This window comes from Cottoperca gobio, chromosome 16 (assembly GCF_900634415.1).
Source record: "Cottoperca gobio chromosome 16, fCotGob3.1, whole genome shotgun sequence".
Classification (NCBI taxonomy): domain Eukaryota; kingdom Metazoa; phylum Chordata; class Actinopteri; order Perciformes; family Bovichtidae; genus Cottoperca; species Cottoperca gobio.
This window is the reverse complement of record NC_041370.1, coordinates 2,916,934-2,936,652: the sequence shown is the minus strand read 5'-3', so window position 1 is coordinate 2,936,652 and position 19,719 is coordinate 2,916,934. Positions and strand designations below refer to the sequence as shown.

The 19,719-nt window shown below is 42.9% G+C and overlaps 2 protein-coding genes across 2 annotated transcripts in view; both read right to left on the bottom strand.

Annotated features, from left to right (window-relative positions):
* usp5 (ubiquitin specific peptidase 5 (isopeptidase T)) overlaps positions 1-9,288 on the bottom strand; it is a 14,369-nt gene extending 5,081 nt beyond the window's left edge. The window contains 17 exon segments of the mRNA XM_029451526.1: positions 1-39; positions 610-795; positions 2,074-2,162; positions 2,252-2,319; positions 2,321-2,415; positions 2,882-3,035; positions 3,115-3,240; positions 3,366-3,453; positions 4,006-4,077; positions 4,354-4,547; positions 5,966-6,060; positions 6,692-6,876; positions 6,980-7,125; positions 8,046-8,173; positions 8,275-8,341; positions 8,481-8,609; positions 9,181-9,288. The exon segment at positions 1-39 is cut by the window's left edge and continues 105 nt beyond it. Of these exon segments, the coding sequence (XP_029307386.1) occupies positions 1-39; positions 610-795; positions 2,074-2,162; positions 2,252-2,319; positions 2,321-2,415; positions 2,882-3,035; positions 3,115-3,240; positions 3,366-3,453; positions 4,006-4,077; positions 4,354-4,547; positions 5,966-6,060; positions 6,692-6,876; positions 6,980-7,125; positions 8,046-8,173; positions 8,275-8,341; positions 8,481-8,609; positions 9,181-9,288 (1,969 nt within the window).
* A 4,262-nt stretch (positions 9,289-13,550) lies between these two features.
* Positions 13,551-17,490, bottom strand: atn1 (atrophin 1). Its single transcript, XM_029451090.1, has 5 exons — positions 17,280-17,490; positions 15,333-15,469; positions 14,767-14,868; positions 14,285-14,404; positions 13,551-14,105 (listed from the first exon to the last, which is right to left on the bottom strand). Exons 2-5 carry the CDS (start codon positions 15,357-15,359, stop codon positions 13,551-13,553), a joined length of 804 nt encoding a protein of 267 aa, XP_029306950.1. The 5' UTR covers positions 15,360-15,469; positions 17,280-17,490.
* Positions 17,491-19,719: the final 2,229 nt, after the last annotated feature.

Sequence of the window (19,719 nt, the reverse complement as noted above, 5' to 3'; positions counted from 1 at the left end):
CACATAACTGGGACACAGTGGAGTCGTCGAGGACTGGAGCTGAATGTGTTGAGAGGAAAAACGTTTAATCACTTAAATGTACTTTTTTTTGCTGGGTTTTATATATTTTTGTGAAAAACACTTATTAATTACAAAAAGGAAAATCATTCTCATGTGTTTGTGCCCCGAGCACTTACTTAATATTAAAGTGGCAAGAGACGCTCTTTGTGCTGATCGTAGCCGGTTGGCAGACACAATTGCAAAGTGAAAGCGAGGCTTATAGGGAACCAAACTAAACGCAGATGGTGTCATTATTCTACAGCCATTACAACATTTACTTCATAATGATACGTTCAAGCAGAACACGCATCTACTGCCACTAAAAGAAATCTGACAAAAGGCAAAATAATGAAAATAATATACAGAAACATCAACTCGTATACACCAAAACAGAACCATTTAGAGGTTCATTTAACTTGAAATGCAACTCAAATCACTTCACATGATGGAAAAGTAAACAAATAATAACAGAAGGACGGGAAGAAACAGAAAAGGCAGAAAAGAAGAAACGGACGAAGGTGGACAAATGAGAGGAAGAAGGAACAGAGCAGAAACGACAGACAGACTAACACAGCAGTGGGGAGTAGAGAGAGTCGTCCTCCTCGTTTCCATGGAAACCCAGGATACCTTTAACCTCCACATCGGGGGTCATGAGTGGGGGCGGGGCCACCTCAGGTAGAAGCTCCTCCCCTGGCTGCTGGCCAGTTGCACGCAGAGCGCTCAGGTCCAGAGTGTCCGGAACATCGATGCTCACGTCTGCACAGGAAATAATAATTAGAATATTATAATTATAATAACCCATCATGCACTTCAGTCCAAACGTTTGGTTTTGACAAATATTAGAAATGATATTATACAACATTTGTCCCAATAGGACCTGTGGGGAAGAAATATATGCAAATGTCCTCCGACATGTTGTTACGTTCCCCCGTAGTGAGGACAATTCTAAATCAGCATTTCAATGCTGCGCAGCTTTTTATTGCACGTCTATTCATTCTGTTTCAGGCCGGTGTTTTTACACAGTCGCAGATAAAGATGAGGCTACACTGATATTATTGTAGAATTAGATTCCATTGGTGGCGGCGGCGTACGATTGTTTCCTCCTCGTGTGATCCAAATATTCCAGAGTACAAAAGTCAAAATGTATTAAAATTTAAAAATGGAGATAATAATTTCCAATTTGTTGGCGTATTTGGAGCCTTTCAGAAACAACACTTTCAATGCAGTTTACCGGCTGCCGCACACAAAGGGAGGCACACAGCTGTGCTAACAGTGCGGTCTAGCAGCACCATACATTTCCTTTGTATAACCAGAACAACAATCTATATCATTGTTTATATGACGACAGACATTCAAAGAAGCTTTGAATCTAAAAGCTCTTTTGTAGACTTCAACTGTCCAACTCCAGTTACTCAGTTAGCTGAACTACTGCTCATCTAGTGTTGATAGGTTTAAGATTTGAACTTTTCTTTTGGGGTAGTTCATTTATTTATTCTGCTTTTACTTTTAATTTCGACAAATTAAAATCCAGCCTCTATATCTGCCAATAAAAGATTTAAAAACTGACATTTATATTCTTTATTATAGTTTCACGTCACTCCTTTCTCCCCAAGACCAACTTGGGGTTGTAACTTTCAGAAGCAACAACCTGGAGACAAACAATCGCACATATTTGTTCTCTAATCCACCAAACTATATAAAAGCACTTTAAACTAAATGGAGGAAAAGCTTTCACAAGCTTTACGCCTTGAGAGGCAAACGAGAGTCGCTGGGATAACTTGCAGTAACAGACACTGACCTGTCAATCAGGAAGTATTCGGCCTGTGTAACAGTATACACTGAATGTCAGCCTGCACAACATGAAGTGCTGTTTGAGTAGCAGGAGTTTTAAAACACGTTCCTTCAGACGATACTATCTGCTAATGTGTCCCAGTGAGCGGATTTACAACTCTGTTAGGAATACACAATTCTGTGTAGAGCAAGAAAACATATTCATCTTTTCAACGCAGTCGTTTAATGATATCTTTCGCTCACCCAGTTTCTTTGGCACCCAGTCAAGGCCGAAGGTGAACTTCTTAATCTGGATGACCAGGTGGTCGGGGAAGGAGGCGAAGCGGGTCGTTCTGACAAACGAGACAAAAGCTGATGTTAATAACTACATCTGAAGATTTGTTTAATCACGTTCAGTACACGTGGCGGTCTCTCTTCATACTTGGTAGCAGTAGTCTTGGACTGCACAGCCGAGCTCCAGAAGTCTGTGAGGATCTCTGGTTCACTTAGAGGCCGCCATGCAAGCTGTGAAGGGGATTTGTGCACGCACGGTAGGGGCAGAGGTGTCCCCCTCCTCACGCCGGCGCTCTGCCTCCTGAAGCTCTTCTGTTGGAGAAATATGTACATGGTTGAGAAACAGCAACTTGCACACGACTGTATTCAAAACATCAAACCAATAAGTTGTTACGAGAGTATTAATACAACTCAGGATCAGGGGTCGTACAGCTTAGTAAGAGTAAAGTTTAAGCACCATCAAGGTACCTAAACCAAAAATCTCCTTCATCGTTAAAACTCAAATTATTACAATAAATGCAATTGCGAAAAATAAACTTTATTTAAAAACTATATGTTTGTAGAAGCTTGTTAAAAAGGTTTCACTGCATATTCATCACTAAAAGGACATTCAGTCAAACACGCTTATTATAGTGGATTTACAAACGCAACAGATTCCCACTTTTTGTATTATACCTATAATATTTCATTCACAAATTGTCTTCTCTGTGCTTAATTTGTTTAAAATAAATAAAATGTATGTAGCCTCTGGACACTTGCAGTCCCGTGAGCCCTTCACCTGTGTTGGTAGCCTGGTCCATCTGCACAGGCAGCTGCACGATGTAATCCACCCTCTGTGTGTACTTGGCTTTCTGTGATTGCTGACACACAATCCTCTCCTCCACCAGGAACCTGAAGGCTTCAGATGGGTTGGAGCCAGAGCGACAGTTCCTCTGTGGGTGAAAGTCAACACTAATGTAAGAGAAAAAGCTGGGGACCAAAAAGAGAAGCAGAGTGAGAGTGTTACTTTACCTCCACCATGTTTATGAAGTGCAATAAAAACTCCTGCGCATCCTGCTGTCGATTGGTGGAGAACTCCGGGTGGCCTCGCCCAATAAGTGCTTTGAACATTCGCGGTGCAATGCCGATTTGGTCTCCCTGCAAACAAAAAGCATGAACAGCTGCATCTGTCAACGGTGAGGGACAACAGTAGCCAATCCCACATGTGCCATGCATCTCTATTAAAACTAAGACTTGTAAATCTACTGATTGTTTCTTCCTACCCGGGGTTCAGATGCACCATTTTCATCTCCAGGGTCTGGTGCTGGTTTGGAATAGTCTCCTGACAACAGACCGTAGCCGAGCTTGGCGCTGTGAAAAACAAACAAAGCTGACATCACTGCACATCCAACAATACACACACACACACACGAGGAGGATTTGGATACTGGCCTAGATGTATTTTTGGCTCTCAAATAACATAGTGGAATGTCTAATCAGGGAGAAGATCTCTGTTGGGTGTAAAAGTTCCAAAGTTTTTTGAACAGCAACTAAAGTAGAGATGTAATTTAAATCAGGTACGATCATACGATAAGATAAGAAGTGAGTGACTGCCAAAAAGTGTCAAATTGCTGTATAGGATAAACACATGAGCAATAGCAGAGTGCGGTTTCACTCAGTTTAGATGATACACAGCATCATGGCACGGCATAGAACTAACAAGAAAGCGTGCGGGATCAATGTTTGAGCGCGTGCGTGTGGAAATTGTGCTGTTGGACCAGAGATTTGCAAAAGAAAGCACTTTGTAATATTTGATCAAACACTGTTCTTTGCTTTTCTTGCCGCAGCCCTTAAGGCTAATATTTAACGATAATACAAGAGCTCGCAACAGAAAATAAGGAGACACTGGCAGAGGACACTCACACTTGGGTTTTGAAGTCCTGGGTGGGGTCGCTCGGGGCTTCATCAATGATCTTTTCCATGTTAGACACGTATCTGGAGAGCATGAGTAGAAGGATATCAAAGAACATTTCTACCTTCAGTATCTCACTGTTGATGCTGGACACTGGGAAAAGTGTCACTTTTTAGAGGAATATTCAAGAAATGAGGAATAATTATTTCAACTCTACTGCTGTAACAGACAACTTGATATGATCATTGCAATCTGCCAAAACAATTAACATCGTGTTTTATCACAGGAAGGGACATGCTCAACATAACAGCTGGGAGGAAGAGGAGGATGGGGCTATGAGTAAAAGCGGGCACACTCACTTTTTCTGGAAGTCTGGAACGGTGAAGAGCACTTGCATGACAGAGTTGAGGTAGCAGCTGTTGCCCAGATTCTTCATGCCAGTCAAACCGGGGCCAAACAGGGGCCTCAGGGTGGTCCCCGACTCCTGGATCACCTCCCACTCCCCCACACGCTGGTTCACAGCGATCTCCAGCTCTGTCATCGTCCGCTCGGTCTGAGAGCAGAGAAGTCAAAGTGATAAGAGGATGAAGGATCATCAGCATCAAATCAAAACTTACTTTACTTTTTTAAAAAAAGGAGACAAAATACTTTCAGGACTCAGGATTAGTGTCATTTACTTAAGTTACAGTTAACAACAACAACAACAACAACAGGGCGTGGGAGAAAGAAACAAATTATATCTTGGCCAGACTAGAATCACTAAAGACTGAAATGTTAACAGTTTTCTGTGACTAACACAAGACAACATGCCCAGACTGTTAGTAACTAAAACTTTACTAAATAAGATAAAGACATTTGTCACAGGACAAAATAAGTAAAAATAGCTGACAGAATGAACACTAGGTACAAGCAAATAAATGTCTATGCTGCAACCTTCATATATATATATATATATATATATATATATATATATATATATATATATATATATATATATATATATATATATATATATAAATGTCTATGCTGCAACCTTCATATATATATATATATATATATATATATATATATATATATATATATATATATATATATATATATATATATATATATATATATATATATGCATGCAGGTTTTGAGAATGAGGAGCAAAATACAAATCAGTAATGACAGCAAGCAGACAAAGAAACTACAAAACACATCACTAAGTGCTGCACTTTGTCTTCAGCGCCATCGTAGCACAATCCCTCCACCCCTGTCTGTGCAACATCATTATGCATGTGCAGCAATACATTAGCAAGAGAAGAAACAACATTACGGTGCACAGTGAGCGGTACAGACATCTTAGACTTTGACAACTGTGTAGTCTGTACTCTGCATAAGAAGAGAAGCAGGGGGCAAAGAAATGAATAGCAGCAGGGAAACAGAGAAGAAACAGGTGTGCAGGAAAATGCAGGATAATGAGTATGCAGGGAAAGTTAGTGCACACTGTGTTATTATAGTAATAATACTATAATAATCCTTTAAGAATATGTTGTATAAGCGTTTACATTGCAGTCAACAGTGTGCTGGCAGGAAAAATTAACAAGGGGAAATAAACAATTGGATAGAAAAGTTGGCGAATTATTCTGTGGTGTTGGTTTTAGTGGCAGTAGAGTGTGATTGCCTCTCTAACACTGCAGCTGGAATGTAGACCTCTTAGTAACACCATGTAATCAATGGCTGTCTGGATGTCTGCCAACAGGGGGAACAATCAAATATCTGACTAAATGTGTACCACTTCAATCATAAAGCAGAAGGTTTAGCAATACTTCAGTCTACAAGAGCTTGTTCTGAAGTTGAACATAGCAAACCATTGGGGAGGGGGGGGGGAGGGAAATGGATAGATTTTATATTTGCAATTACCAATGGAGAGAAAAAGAAAAGAAGTCTGCTTCCACTAAAAAAACCAGCAGAAACCCAGAAGTTACCTTTTCCATGGTCATCATGTTGATGCCAAAGTGAGCCAGGTGCTCTGGTAACTTGGAATCCAGCACCATGTCATCCTCATCATAGGAATACACATCTGGGTGTACAAAACAGAGGCGGCACATCAGGACAAAGAAGCCCTAAGCTTCAGACAAATGCACAAACTGTATATAGTCAAATCATTTTTACCAATAGTAATCCGTCATAGCCCATATAATGCCCTCGATATTATACAGACCATTTCATTATCCCTTTCTGCAGTCAATTTTAAATGTATTGTTAGGAGGTTTTTTTAATGAAAATATCACAAATGCTCCTTTTCGTCTTTGCGAGCCGGAGGGGCATGTCGGTGTCTGAGTTTCATTGACTGAATGTCCAGCAGGGGAACGAGAGACAAACAAATAAACACACTTGCATCTAAATAGGCCGTTTACTGAGCTGCAGCTGAGCAGCTAATTAGCTTTCAAACTGATGTTAGCGGTGATATTTTCCATGGTGAATGTTTGATTGGTGGCTTGTCCTGCACCGGATCTGCTGTTTGTTAGTGAGATAAGAAGGAGACTTTTGCATTATAGCTGATGTGGGTTGTTGTTTGAAGACTGCGGCTCTTGTGTTTGATTGAATGTATGGAAACAAGTTCCATATAGTCAATAAAAATAAAAAAGCTGTTTAATTCCAGTTGGACTTTCAACATTTTTACCACAGAAAAATCAGAGCCATCTGCTTACCTCCTCCATCGGGAGTGATGGTACCAAGTTTGACAGCAATAGGGAATCCCGTCTGCTGGAAGTGGAGAAGGGCATGGTTGTTGCCCCCGGAGCCATCAAAATACCTGCGACCACACAGCACTTTGCCATCCGTCAGGTTCATCCAAATATTCTCCTGGAGGTCACACACCTCACACCGCCAGCCACTACGATGTAGAAAAAGACAAGTAGCACAAAGTCTCAAATAAAAGTGTTCTGAAATAAAACACTCGACTCTTGCACTGCCCTTGCTGTGACATAACGTCTCACCTGGGAGGGATCTTGACTCCGTTGTCAAGCTGTTTTAGCTCAGGGGCATGCCTTGACTCCTGTCTCACCTCTCCATCCCACTGTTGAACTTGTAAGGCATGAGACACTGAGTCGGCTGCCATGATACCCGCCATTGACAGGGATACCTTGAGGGACGGCAAATGAATCGACAGGAACAAATTAGACCTGCCTAACAGCTGATGATGAAACTTCTCAGCTACTTGATCACTCAGGGTAACAACATGTATTATCCCTACATGCCTTTGTATCCCCATGTGCATGTCAAGGAGCTGTAAATATTGCCCGTGTTTGCATGTAAGCCTCTGTGCTATGTCCGTGTATTAATGAGAGCAAACACACATTTCTTTTAACTGTTTTTCATATTATGACAATGTGATATTTGGTCATGTGAAAGTGTACCCGTGTCGATTCTAATATTGTAGCGTATAATATTGCCATTGTGAAAATCATGACAGAACCTTAAAGGGAACATTTGCCAATTATTATGTTGATGCCCAATCAGTGTTGATGGTAAATGTAGTCAATTGAAGCTATGAATTCTGCAGTGCGTACTATATTGACCGAGAAAGTGCCTACATGTACCAGGATGCAAGCTTCTGATGCCCAGGGTCTCCTCCTGCACAGCTAAAGCAGCCTCTCTCCGCTGTATTTCTTCGGCCGTATACTCTACTACTGATTATCCGGGTCACCTAAAACACTGTAAAATGCATCCTCGTTCATAACATCCTCTAAATTTATATTTTGGGATGCCATTTTCATGTTTGGAAACGTAGCTAGTTTGCAATACAAGCAAAGACAACGAGAAAGTTCTGTTTTGTTTTGAACTCTATTTAAATAATGGAACTTACAACAGGTTTCGAAAGTTCTGTTTCAAGCTCAGTTTTCTCTGTCAACGTAGCACGCACTGAGGAATTTATTCCTTCGATTATATCGATTACATTTACCATCAACGCTGATTGGACATCCACATAAAAAAGGTGGCAGTTCTTTTCCTTTAACAGAATGAAAACATTTATCATGCCAGAAAACACACTAGATATCTCACCCGCTCTCTCACAACGTCCGGCATGGTAGCAAGGTCGTCTGATGTCACTTCCTGTCTGTCAGGTAAAATGACCACCTTAACATCCTCCTCATACAGCTCCTGCTCCACATCAAACCCTCCTTCAATCCCTGGACAGACCAGAAACAACAGGGTAGGTAAACACAGCTCAGTCTCAAAAGAGAACACCTGTTTTATCCGTGTTTGTGTAAATACGCTCTCAAGCACTCACCTATAGCCAGTCTGGTGGGCTTTTTCTTGGGCGGGTGTCCAGATCCAGAATTATTGTCATCTTCCTTCTGTGGGAATAACATAAGAAGTCAGTGGGTGTAGGGTAAGTTCACTTGACATGTTAAGAGATGGTGCGGAAAGTGTCAAACGTAATTTAAATGTGTCTTTAAAAGTAAACAAATCACAAAAGTAGAATAAAGTGTATACCTTAGCCTTGCGAGTCCGGGTGATGTGGAAGTAAGCCCTCTGGCCAGTCCGGGCATGGTGCCTGTCCACATACTGACTCTCAAAGCCAAGGAAACTGTTCATGCACACATACAGGCCTCCTTCACTCTCCTGTAAACAATGCAATGTTAAATGTTACAGCATGCCTTTATCTCTCTCCATTGTGACACACCACTGGGAAGTTAAATATGAATACAATGTGGATGTCTTAACCATGTCACTTAATCAGTTACAATATGTTAGCAAACTAGCTGCTAACGCTTGTAATTCAGTTCAACACGGGTTTAATGTTATCAAAGTCCACGAGAAACTTCAACCTATCTATCTAAAGATAGAAGTACTATGAGCTATAAAACGTTAAAAAAGCATGAACAGCTCTGCCACAGCTGTGCATTACTGAGTTAGCTTGCTAGCTAGTTTGACAGCAGTTAGACTGACATAGCTAGCTAACAAGCTAGAGCAGCTAAGTTTCCATTACAGTGCATTATTAGCTTAGCTTGATCTGATGCTAGCTTGCTAGTTAGTTGAAACAGGAAAATCTAGGAAGCCAGTGCGTTAAAGTAGAACAGCACTGCTTTAATGTTACATTAATCAAAGATAAGAGAGAGTGGAAGTGAATGAGAAATGAAACAACACTGTTTGTTGGCTGACGTTTTGATTTGTAAAAGGGAAGATGGCTCACCGGCGAGGAAAATGACAAGGCGCATTCGTCTTTGTGGACACGGTCCCCGGGCTTCGGAACCCGAATTGTGGACAAAACCGACATCAAAACCTCACTAACATCCGCCATGGCAAGCTAGCTAGTTCCGCCTTTTTATTGGGACACTTGCTCCTCTGAGTTTGGACCCCCAGCCTCTTTATTTCCCGGCTCGGAAGAGTGTCTGTTGTCTAGCCCGTCTTGTGGTGTCTGTGTTTGGCTGAATGAATCATGAGATGCTGCCTTGTGTTGAGGGAAGGCCGAACGAACTCCGTTGCCGGCACACCGTTACCGTAATGTGTAGAATATAGGTACAGCGTCGTGATATTGAAATGCAGTATTTGCATCGCATCTATCAAAGCCGGGTCACTGCTTACACTGGACCTATGTCTGCATTTGGGGAATCAATTGATTACATTTTGAATATAATATTTTATTATTATCTTTTTTCTTCTTGGCACATTACGTCTACGTGAAAGACTTTAACGCTATGCGCTATATAAATAAAATTGACTTCTATATGTGTATTTACGGTAACCGTTGAAACTCGACCAACGGCTTCCTCTCGCGGCGACATGCACGAACTGCAGCTGCTGGATCCGTTAGACATAATGGTCTCGAGACAATCAGCTCAAAACAAGTCAAAAACTTTAATGTAGCTTGATTTTAAACGAACGACACTACAAAGCGGAGACGTTACCGTGGAATAGAAGTGAATACATCATGTGAAATGGTAGTGATAGCCACTTCTTTCCCTAAACAGGAGGAAACTTTATGGACTTCATTCCCCAAATATTTCCGTAGTCCCTCCTCTTCTCCTCCGCAGGGTTAGCTTCTCGCACCATGGCGCTGCAGCACTCCGGTCATGTCTCTGTATACGTGGCGTTTCATTTTGTTATTATATCATTACTTAGTTTTGCCTCAGCCACCCCGGGGAGAGGCAGCTCTCATGTCCTGCTGCAGCCGTATGACTTCATGTATTACAGCGGGGTCCGCTCGTACTTCGGTGGGGAGTGGGTGAAGGCTGCGGAGCTGCTGGAGAAAGCCATCCTCACCAAGGAGTCCGTGTCCAGGGTCCGCAGGCGGTGTCATGAGGACTGCGAGGCGGCCGGCACCGAGGCGTTCAACCGCCTGGGTAAGTGACTATGCATTAACTACTGCACGTGAGTGTGGAGGCACGTTCATGTATACTGCACATGTCAACAACAACAAGGCAATGCAAAGTGCTTTGCAGAAAACATTAAAAGCATTAGGACATAGTGCAAAAAGAAACACATTATAAAATGGCATTTAAATACAATTAAAAGAGACATTAAAGAGCCAAGAGAATTGTAACAAAATGAAGTAAAAGAAACAAGAATAAAACAAGCTAAAATAGAATATGACTGGTTTAAAATACAATAATAAACGTTACACTGCTGTGTATATATATATATATATATATATATAATATATATATATATATATATATATATATATATATATATATATATATATATATATATATATATATATATTTAAATGACAGGTTATGGCCGCATAACCACGTTCTTATTTATCCATCCAGCCAGCCATGAGGGAAATGCCCAATGTTAAGATCCCATTTGGGTGTGCCTGACAACATAGGTGGACTACTTTGCAAGGGCTGCCTAATCCATTCATTCATGTACCACTATGATGAAAAAATGTCTCATGTATATTGAATGAGGATATAAATAGTCTACACCACTGGATGTTAAAAGGATATATTTGGCCGAACATTTAGCTGCACACTCTGCTATGCAGCCAGTAAATATAGTGCATACACTGATTTGCGTGTTTGATTCCTGTGAATCCTGTAGCAGCTCCACTACACATGGCTATGCATTAATTATTAGTGCATGCTGCAGTGACTGATCCAATCAGAGGAAAATCTTAATAACTGTCACAATCACTGTTCACACTTATATGCATAATAAAAAAAACATGGCAGGCACAGTATTTATGGGCAATTATAGACAATGCAGAGTTCATCACACTGGCAGGAAACAGTCAGTGAACAGTGGGTTACTGTATACATAATGCATCTCAGTTACAGGTGGCAGCTACTGGCCTGTCTGAGGTCCACTGGTAGGTCCTTGGCCAGTAAACAACTAGGACGCAAACACATCACTAACATACCACCAAGATAACACCACGAGCCGCTTTGCATGCTCACGCACAGCATACAGCACACAGCATACAGCACATGCATTATCAACAAATTGACCACTGCATGTGATGCAAAGCAGCAGCATGCAGTTTGCTCTGCTTACATCACCAGCGAGCGAACACTGCAACGACTCTTTCTTCTTTCTTTCCTGCGAATGTTATTGATACACATGCAGAGGAGAACCGGCCAAAGCTGCTCCGCCGCCTGCCTCTCAGGCTACCACGGCGGAACATAGTCCACCTACGACGGGGAGAGTCGTGTTCGGCAGCACATACATGTTCACAATCGAATGGATGCCTGTGCAGTGCTGTTTCTAGACGCTGCACATCTTAAAAAGAAAGATGATATGGAATGGCGAATCATGGCATATTTCGCACCGGCTCTCCCTTCCCCTTTTCCTCGCTGGAATGTGGGTGCGCGTCGTGCACTCTATTAACATTAATTCACCGGGACATAATTTAGCCATAACGCAGGAGTATGATGATAATTAACGCACAAGGAAAAAATGGGAGGGAGAGGACAAACGTGGCCAGCAGGAAAAGCTCCAAATAAACAGTATAAGCATCCATTTTTTTTCCTTTTACTTACCTATAATATCCAGCGATGCGTGCTCTCACTCTCACTCTCCCTTTCCTTTCTCTCCCTCTGTTTTGTCGTTTTATGTTGCACGCTGACACGCACACCTCAGAGCCCAGGCGTCTGTCAACAGAGGCTTGTGCTGGCTCATATTGCAACGGGCTCCGTAATAACAATAATGCAGAAGAAATCTCTTTCTATTCGTTGCAGGAGAAAAAAAACAGGGGTGCCAACTGAAGACTACAATTGATGCGTACCCTCGCCTCTTCCCCACCCCTTTCGCCCCCTTTTTCTTTTTTTATGCCCCCCTCCCTCTCCCCCCCTACCTACTCCCCCTTCTTCCTCTAAGACGACTTGCACTTTTTTTTATAATATCCCCTCTCGGTCTTACAGTCACAATTTTTTAGCGGAGGGGTGAGCCAGAGAGGGGTGCACGTCGGGTGAGAGAAAGGGAGAGAGGAGAGGGCGTGATTTGCATGAGGAGAGAGGGGGAGGATAGAGGAGGAGGAGGAGGAGAGGAGAAGGAGGAGAGTAGTGAGGCAGGGAGAGGAGAGGAGAAGAGAGGCGCAGAGAGAGGGCCAAAACTCTGAAGAGGGAGGGGATCAGAGGGAGGGTCTCTCTCCGTGTTGCCTAGTCCCTCCAGAGTCACCTTTACAGTATGGAGAGGTTCTGCTCCACACACTCGCTGCTCGGCTTTCTCTCGCCATGAACCCCGAAGAGGAAGAAGAACATGTCCGCAGGTCTTTGTTCCTACAGGCCTCACTTATGTCCACGCCACACAGGCTGAGAGAGGTGGACTTAAGAGAACATTGTGTGTGTGCATTTTAATGACAATGTCAGCGACTTAACAAAAGAAAGCCTCAACTCGTTTAGGAATAATTAAACAATTTAAAGAAATGAACAATTAAATGGTGCCCTATGTTGTGTGCTGTGTCGTGTCCAGCAGCGCCCTGTCTGTCTGTCTGTCTGTCTGTCTGGGGAAGCTTGCAGCGGTGTGTCCAGTCAAGCGGCTCTGCAGACCTCCTCCCCCCTCCCTCCCCTCCGCTCTCCGCGTGCTGTCGCCTCTCTCCCTCTCTCCCCTTCACGCAGCCCCCTGTCCCGTCTCCTATTGTGTGGTAACCATGGAAACCGGGCCGGAGACTGTACCGGCGCGCCTGCGCGGCTCCAGCCTTCCTTCATCATCATCACCAGCAGACCGGCACGACAGAACACGAGCGAGGCCTCGTCGCGCTCGTGCTCGCGCTCCCCCTGCTGCTCAGCTCGTGTAACAGTCGTAGACAGTATGTGACAATTAAGCGCGTGATAATTGATCTGCTGCGCGCGCCGCCGTTACAATGTAGCGTAGCACTGACAACAACTGACGGTTGTTGTCAGGGGGCAGGTGTATGAAGTCACAACATTAAACAAATATCACAATTAATTATATATATATATATATATATATATATATATATAAAATATAGATATATATATACATAACAATATATATATATATATATAATATATAATACACACACACACACACACACAACACACACACACCACACACACACACACACATATATACTATTATTATATATAATCTATATTACGAGAAATAGGATTTCCTCCCACTATTGCTGTCGTTTGATGAATCCCCTGCTCCACGGAGAGAGGGAGTCAGACCCGAGGAAGAGCATGGAGTGGAGGGGGGCTTAAGAGACGGACAGTCTTCAATTCGTGCATCCAATTCCCGCTTTTCTCCATCTCCACAGGACTCCTCCCCTCTCCCCTCTCGTAGCGCTCTCCTATCGTCTGCTGACACCTTCCCCACTCCTCCCTCCTTGCCTTTCTCCCGTTCCCTCTCTCCTTGCTTTGGTGAATCGGGGCCATCGGAATCAGAGTCCAGGCTACCCAAAGGGGAAGCGGAGAGACTTGGGGATGAGGAACGATTGTCCTGGTCTATATCCCGCCCACTGCTCAGACTACTGCTGCTATTGGCCAAGCTCCCTACAACTGAACTCCTACTGCCCTGGGATTGGCCGTCTTCGTTGTCACTCTCACGGGATTGGCTGGCAACTGAGGTTGGAGGTGGGACAGTAGAGGGAGCCGAGCTGTCAGTCGAGTGTGTTGATGTTGGAGGGTTTGGGGTAGAGACCGAATCCTGACGAGAAAAGATCATTTGTGTATGAGGTAAAAATAAAATCTTTGTGAATGTAGTAATATTGTAGAAGCAAAAAATATAACTTTTAATAGCTTAGACAGTGTCTTTAGGACAATTTAGCTGAATCAAAGCTTTATAATTGGTCTTTATATAACAGGTTGATGAAATGTAACACAAACCTGAACTTTCTGCCTCTTTGGAGGAGACACAAGTTCCTCCCCCTCACTCTCTGATGAATCATGCCCTTGTGATCTGCGACTGAAGCGATTTCCAGCCAATTCCTCACCAGCACCTCTTTGCTAAAACAACACAGGACTTTTAATTCTGTAGTGATGCTTTTGAATCCCTAATAGGCCTATGACTGTTTTTAGAACAAAGCCACACTTGCATGCACACACACACAAAGCATCAGTGTCAAACACGAAACATCAAAGATTTCAAAGCTATGCTACGTTGTAAAACACACTATCGAGCAAAACTGACACTGCAAGGGTATGTCTGTGGCAATCATACTGATGACTCATGCAATGACAGCACACACACACACATGCACGCACACAATTCAATACAGGGACATTTCTTTATTGCTCATGACTTGCGTGCACACACATAAACGTATGGCCAAAGACACGATAAATAAAAGAGACAAGTGTGCTCTAACCGTCTGTCTATCGTTGCGTTCAGGGCGAGTGGGGCTGGTGTGCGGGCGTCTGCCCCTTCTCTCCTCACTCGCCCCCCGTCGTCGCCCACTGCGCATGGGCATCTGCAAAACCCAAAGTCCAGCAAATGAAGAAAGTATGGAAAACATTACATGTTAAAACAATGCAGAGTTACCGGAATAAGGAGATAGACAGAGAGAAATATGAGATGTGTTGATCGTATTGAAAATAGAGTTAATATAAGCCAAAAGAAAGTCAAGTTTGTTCAATTCAAGGTGGAATGTAGAAAGGGCAACAAGAGAAGAATAAAAATGTGAGGGAGGTGAAAAGAAGAACAGGCCATAATAGAGAGAAGGCCACAGAGAGGAGGCACAAATTGTAAGCAGAGGAAATATAAACGTGGAATTTCACAACCAAATAAATAATTTACATCTTAGTCATCCTGGTTACTTTGAAATACTACCACATATTGAACTAATTATTATGCAGACACACTCCCAAATGTAGTACATCAGGCAGGTACACAATCCCTGACTTCATTGTGTAAAATATACGAAAGCCTTCATACCGATTCTTTGTGCGTCCGTGTTTTCATTATTTCTTCTTTAAAACATCCATTTTACAACACAAGCCATTGCAGGGGCTGAACTGGTTCCTGTTGCTTACTGACTGGGCTGTGTGTTACACCATGAGAGCTAGCAAAACCTGCAAAGAAGCATAAACAAAGAAGGCATTATTCAGTCTTTATCTGCATGGAAATGCAACAGATAATTCAATGTTTCACTGAGGAACAGTGCAGTGATACGCAATATTGTTTGCTATCGGCACAGAGTGTGGAGCACAATCATTTGTGACATTATAAAAACATCTGAGTTTTAAAACTGCAAAAGCACTGTTGCAACATTTAAATTCCCAGCATGCTTCACACTGTATCGGCACAACTGCTTTTCACTCAAACAGTCTCCTCTCTGCATCTGTCTTCACCATAGCAGCAAAAAATCCACAGGCACAATAGGTTAACCCACTCACACTAACAGAATGCACTGGTCTGGGTATTGTATAATTGGGTGCGATAACACTGAAATAGATAATAAGAGCGGAGCAAAAAGTGCTGATTGGTTGACTGCATTTTGGATGGCGGCCTGCAGAAGACTCCAGCAAACATCTTGAGAATATGGGACCACACCCCCCTCGTTCTACCTTCACCACAACAGCCAAAACCCACAGCCACTTGTGGTTAACCTACATGACCTGGTTATGGCCGGCATAACCACGTTCTTATTTATCCATCCAGCCAGCCATGAGGGAAATGCCCAATGTTAAGATCCCATTTGGGTGTGCCTGACTACATAGGTGGACTACTTTGCAAGGGCTTGCCTAATCCATTCATTCATGTACCACTATGATGAAAAAATGTCTCATGTATATTGAATGAGGATATAAATAGTCTACACCACTGGATGTTAAAAAGGATATATTTGGCCGAACATTTAGCTGCACACTCTGCTATGCAGCCAGTAAATATAGTAGCCATACACTGATTTGCGTGTTTGATTCCTGTGAATCCTGTAGCAGCTCCACTACACATGGCTATGCATTAATTATTAGTGCATGCTGCAGTGACTGATCCAATCAGAGGAAAATCTTAATAACTGTCACAATCACTGTTCACACTTCATATGCATAATAAAAAAAACATGGCAGGCACATGTATTTATGGGCAATTATAGACAATGCAGTAGTTCATCACACTGGCAGGAAACAGTCAGTGAACAGTGGGTTACTGTATACATAATGCATCTCAGTTACAGGTGGCAGCTACTGGCCTGTCTGAGGTCCACTGGTAGGTCCTTGGCCAGTAAACAACTAGGACGCAAACACATCACTAACATACACCAGCAGTAACACCACGAGCCGCTTTGCATGCTCACGCACAGCATACAGCACACAGCATACAGCACATGCATTATCAACAAATTGACCACTGCATGTGATGCAAAGCAGCAGCATGCAGTTTGCTCTGCTTACATCACCAGCGAGCGAACACTGCAACGACTCTTTCTTCTTTCTTTCCTGCGAATGTTATTGATACACATGCAGAGGAGACCGGCCAAAGCTGCTCCGCCGCCTGCCTCTCAGGCTACCACGGCGGAACATAGTCCACCTACGACGGGGAGAGTCGTGTTCGGCAGCACATACATGTTCACAATCAGAATGGATGCCTGTGCAGTGCTGTTTCTAGACGCTGCACATCTTAAAAAGAAAGATGATATGGAATGGCGAATCATGGCATATTTCGCACCGGCTCTCCCTTCCCCTTTTCCTCGCTGGAATGTGGGTGCGCGTCGTGCACTCTATTAACATTAATTCACCGGGACATAATTTAGCCATAACGCAGGAGTATGATGATAATTAACGCACAAAGGAAAAAATGGGAGGGAGAGGACAAACGTGGCCAGCAGGAAAAGCTCCAAATAAACAGTATAAGCATCCATTTTTTTTCCTTTTTACTTACCTATAATATCCAGCGATGCGTGCTCTCACTCTCACTCTCCCTTTCCTTTCTCTCCCTCTGTTTTGTCGTTTTATGTTGCACGCTGACACGCACACCTCAGAGCCCAGGCGTCTGTCAACAGAGGCTTGTGCTGGCTCATATTGCAACGGGCTCCGATAATAACAATAATGCAGAAGAAATCTCTTTCTATTCGTTGCAGGAGAAAAAAAAACAGGGGTGCCAACTGAAGACTACAAATTGATGCGTACCCTCGCCTCTTCCCCACCCCCTTTCGCCCCCTTTTTCTTTTTTTATGCCCCCCTCCCTCTCCCCCCCTACCTACTCCCCCTTCTTCCTCTAAGACGACTTGCACTTTTTTTTAATAATATCCCCTCTCCGGTCTTACAGTCACAATTTTTTAGCGGAGGGGTGAGCCAGAGAGGGATGCACGTCGGGTGAGAGAAAGGGAGAGAGGAGAGGGCGTGATTTGCATGAGGAGAGAGGGGGAGGATAGAGGAGGAGGAGGAGGAGGAGGAGAAGGAGGGAGTAGTGAGGCAGGGAGAAGGAGGAAGAGAGGCGCAGAGAGAGGGCCAAAACTCTGAAGAGGGAGGGGATCAAGAGGGAGGGTCTCTCTCCGTCTCTGTTGCCTAGTCCCTCCAGAGTCACCTTTACAGTATGGAGAGGTTCTGCTCCACACACTCGCTGCTCGGCTTTCTCTCGCCATGAACCCCGAGGAGGAAGAAGAACATGTCCAGCAGGTCTTTGTTCCTACAGGCCTCACTTATGTCCACGCCACACAGGCTGAGAAGGTGGACTTAAGAGAACATTGTGTGTGCATTTTAATGACAATGTCAGCGACTTAACAAAGAAAGCCTCAACTCGTTTAGGAATAATTAAACAATTTAAAGAAATGAACAATTAAATGGTGCCCTATGTTGTGTGCTGTGTCTGTCCAGCAGCGCCCTGTCTGTCTGTCTGTCTGTCTGTCTGTCTGGGGGAAGCTTGCAGCGGTGTGTCCAGTCAAGCGGCTCTGCAGACCTCCTCCCCCCTCCCTCCCCTCCGCTCCGCTGCTGTCGCTCTCTCCCTCTCTCCCCTTCACGCAGCCCCCTGTCCCGTCTCCTATTGTGTGGTAACCATGGAAACCGGGCCGGAGACTGTACCCGGCGCGCCTGCGCGGCTCCAGCCTTCCTTCATCATCATCACCAGCAGACCGGCACGACAGGAACAACGAGCGAGGCCTCGTCGCGCTCGTGCTCGCGCTCCCCCTGCTGCTCAGCTCGTGTAACAGTCGTAGACAGTATGTGACAATTAAGCGCGTGATAATTGATCTGCTGCCGCGCGCCGTTACAATGTAGCGTAGCAACTGACAACAACTGACGTGTTGTTGTCAGGGGGCAGGTGTATGAAGTCACAACATTAAACAATATATCACAATTAATTATATATATATATATATATATATATATATATATATATATATATACATACATATATATATATATATATATATATATATATATATATATACATACATATATACACACACACACACATATATATATATATATATATATATATATATATATATATACATACATATATATACACACACACACACACACACACACACACATATATATATATATATATATAATGTATTATTTTATATTTCATCTAACATCTGTCTGTATGTGCGCACATCTTTTTTGCATTATTATCTCTGTACATTTGTTCTTAATATTGTGAACCTTTGCACAGGCAGGAATGTGCTAGGGCCATTCCTATCTTCCATTTGAAACAGTTAAAGTTTACTTTTTATATGTGTATTGGAATTTCTTTTTATTCTATATTAATGCTTATTGTCTATGCAACAATACACAAAAGCAAATCCCTTGTATGTGAACATCTACTTGATTTTAAGGACATTTTCTTTCTTATTTTGTTTTACAGCAGAAATAATTAAATGTGTGAAGTAATGGAATTTTGAAAACAATTGTTTTATCATATACAAGAGTAACCGTAATAACAATAATACTATTAATAATAATAATTGCTTAACTGCTCTCCATGGACACATTTAACCTTGACCATGGTACCTGGTACACCTAAATGGACTGCAGCCATTATTAATGACGTCTGAGCTCAAAATGTCTGCTGTAAAATAAGTTGTGGACATCTGCAGGTACAACAGGCTGCTCCTCACTGATCATGCACATGTATTATATTCATGTGGTATATCTTAAACGATTTGTGAATGGATTACCAAAATTATTATATTTGATGAAACATATTTTTCACCTCGTCATCCTACAGATGCAGAAGTACGAGAGGCGGCCATCAATTATTGCTTGAGTTCCTTTAGTTGGCGTCATGCGGGGAACATTCAGAGGGTTCCTAATGAGCTCCTGAAGGATTTGTGCTGAAATTCTGTTGGATTCCTTCTAAAGTGGTGCAGAAACTT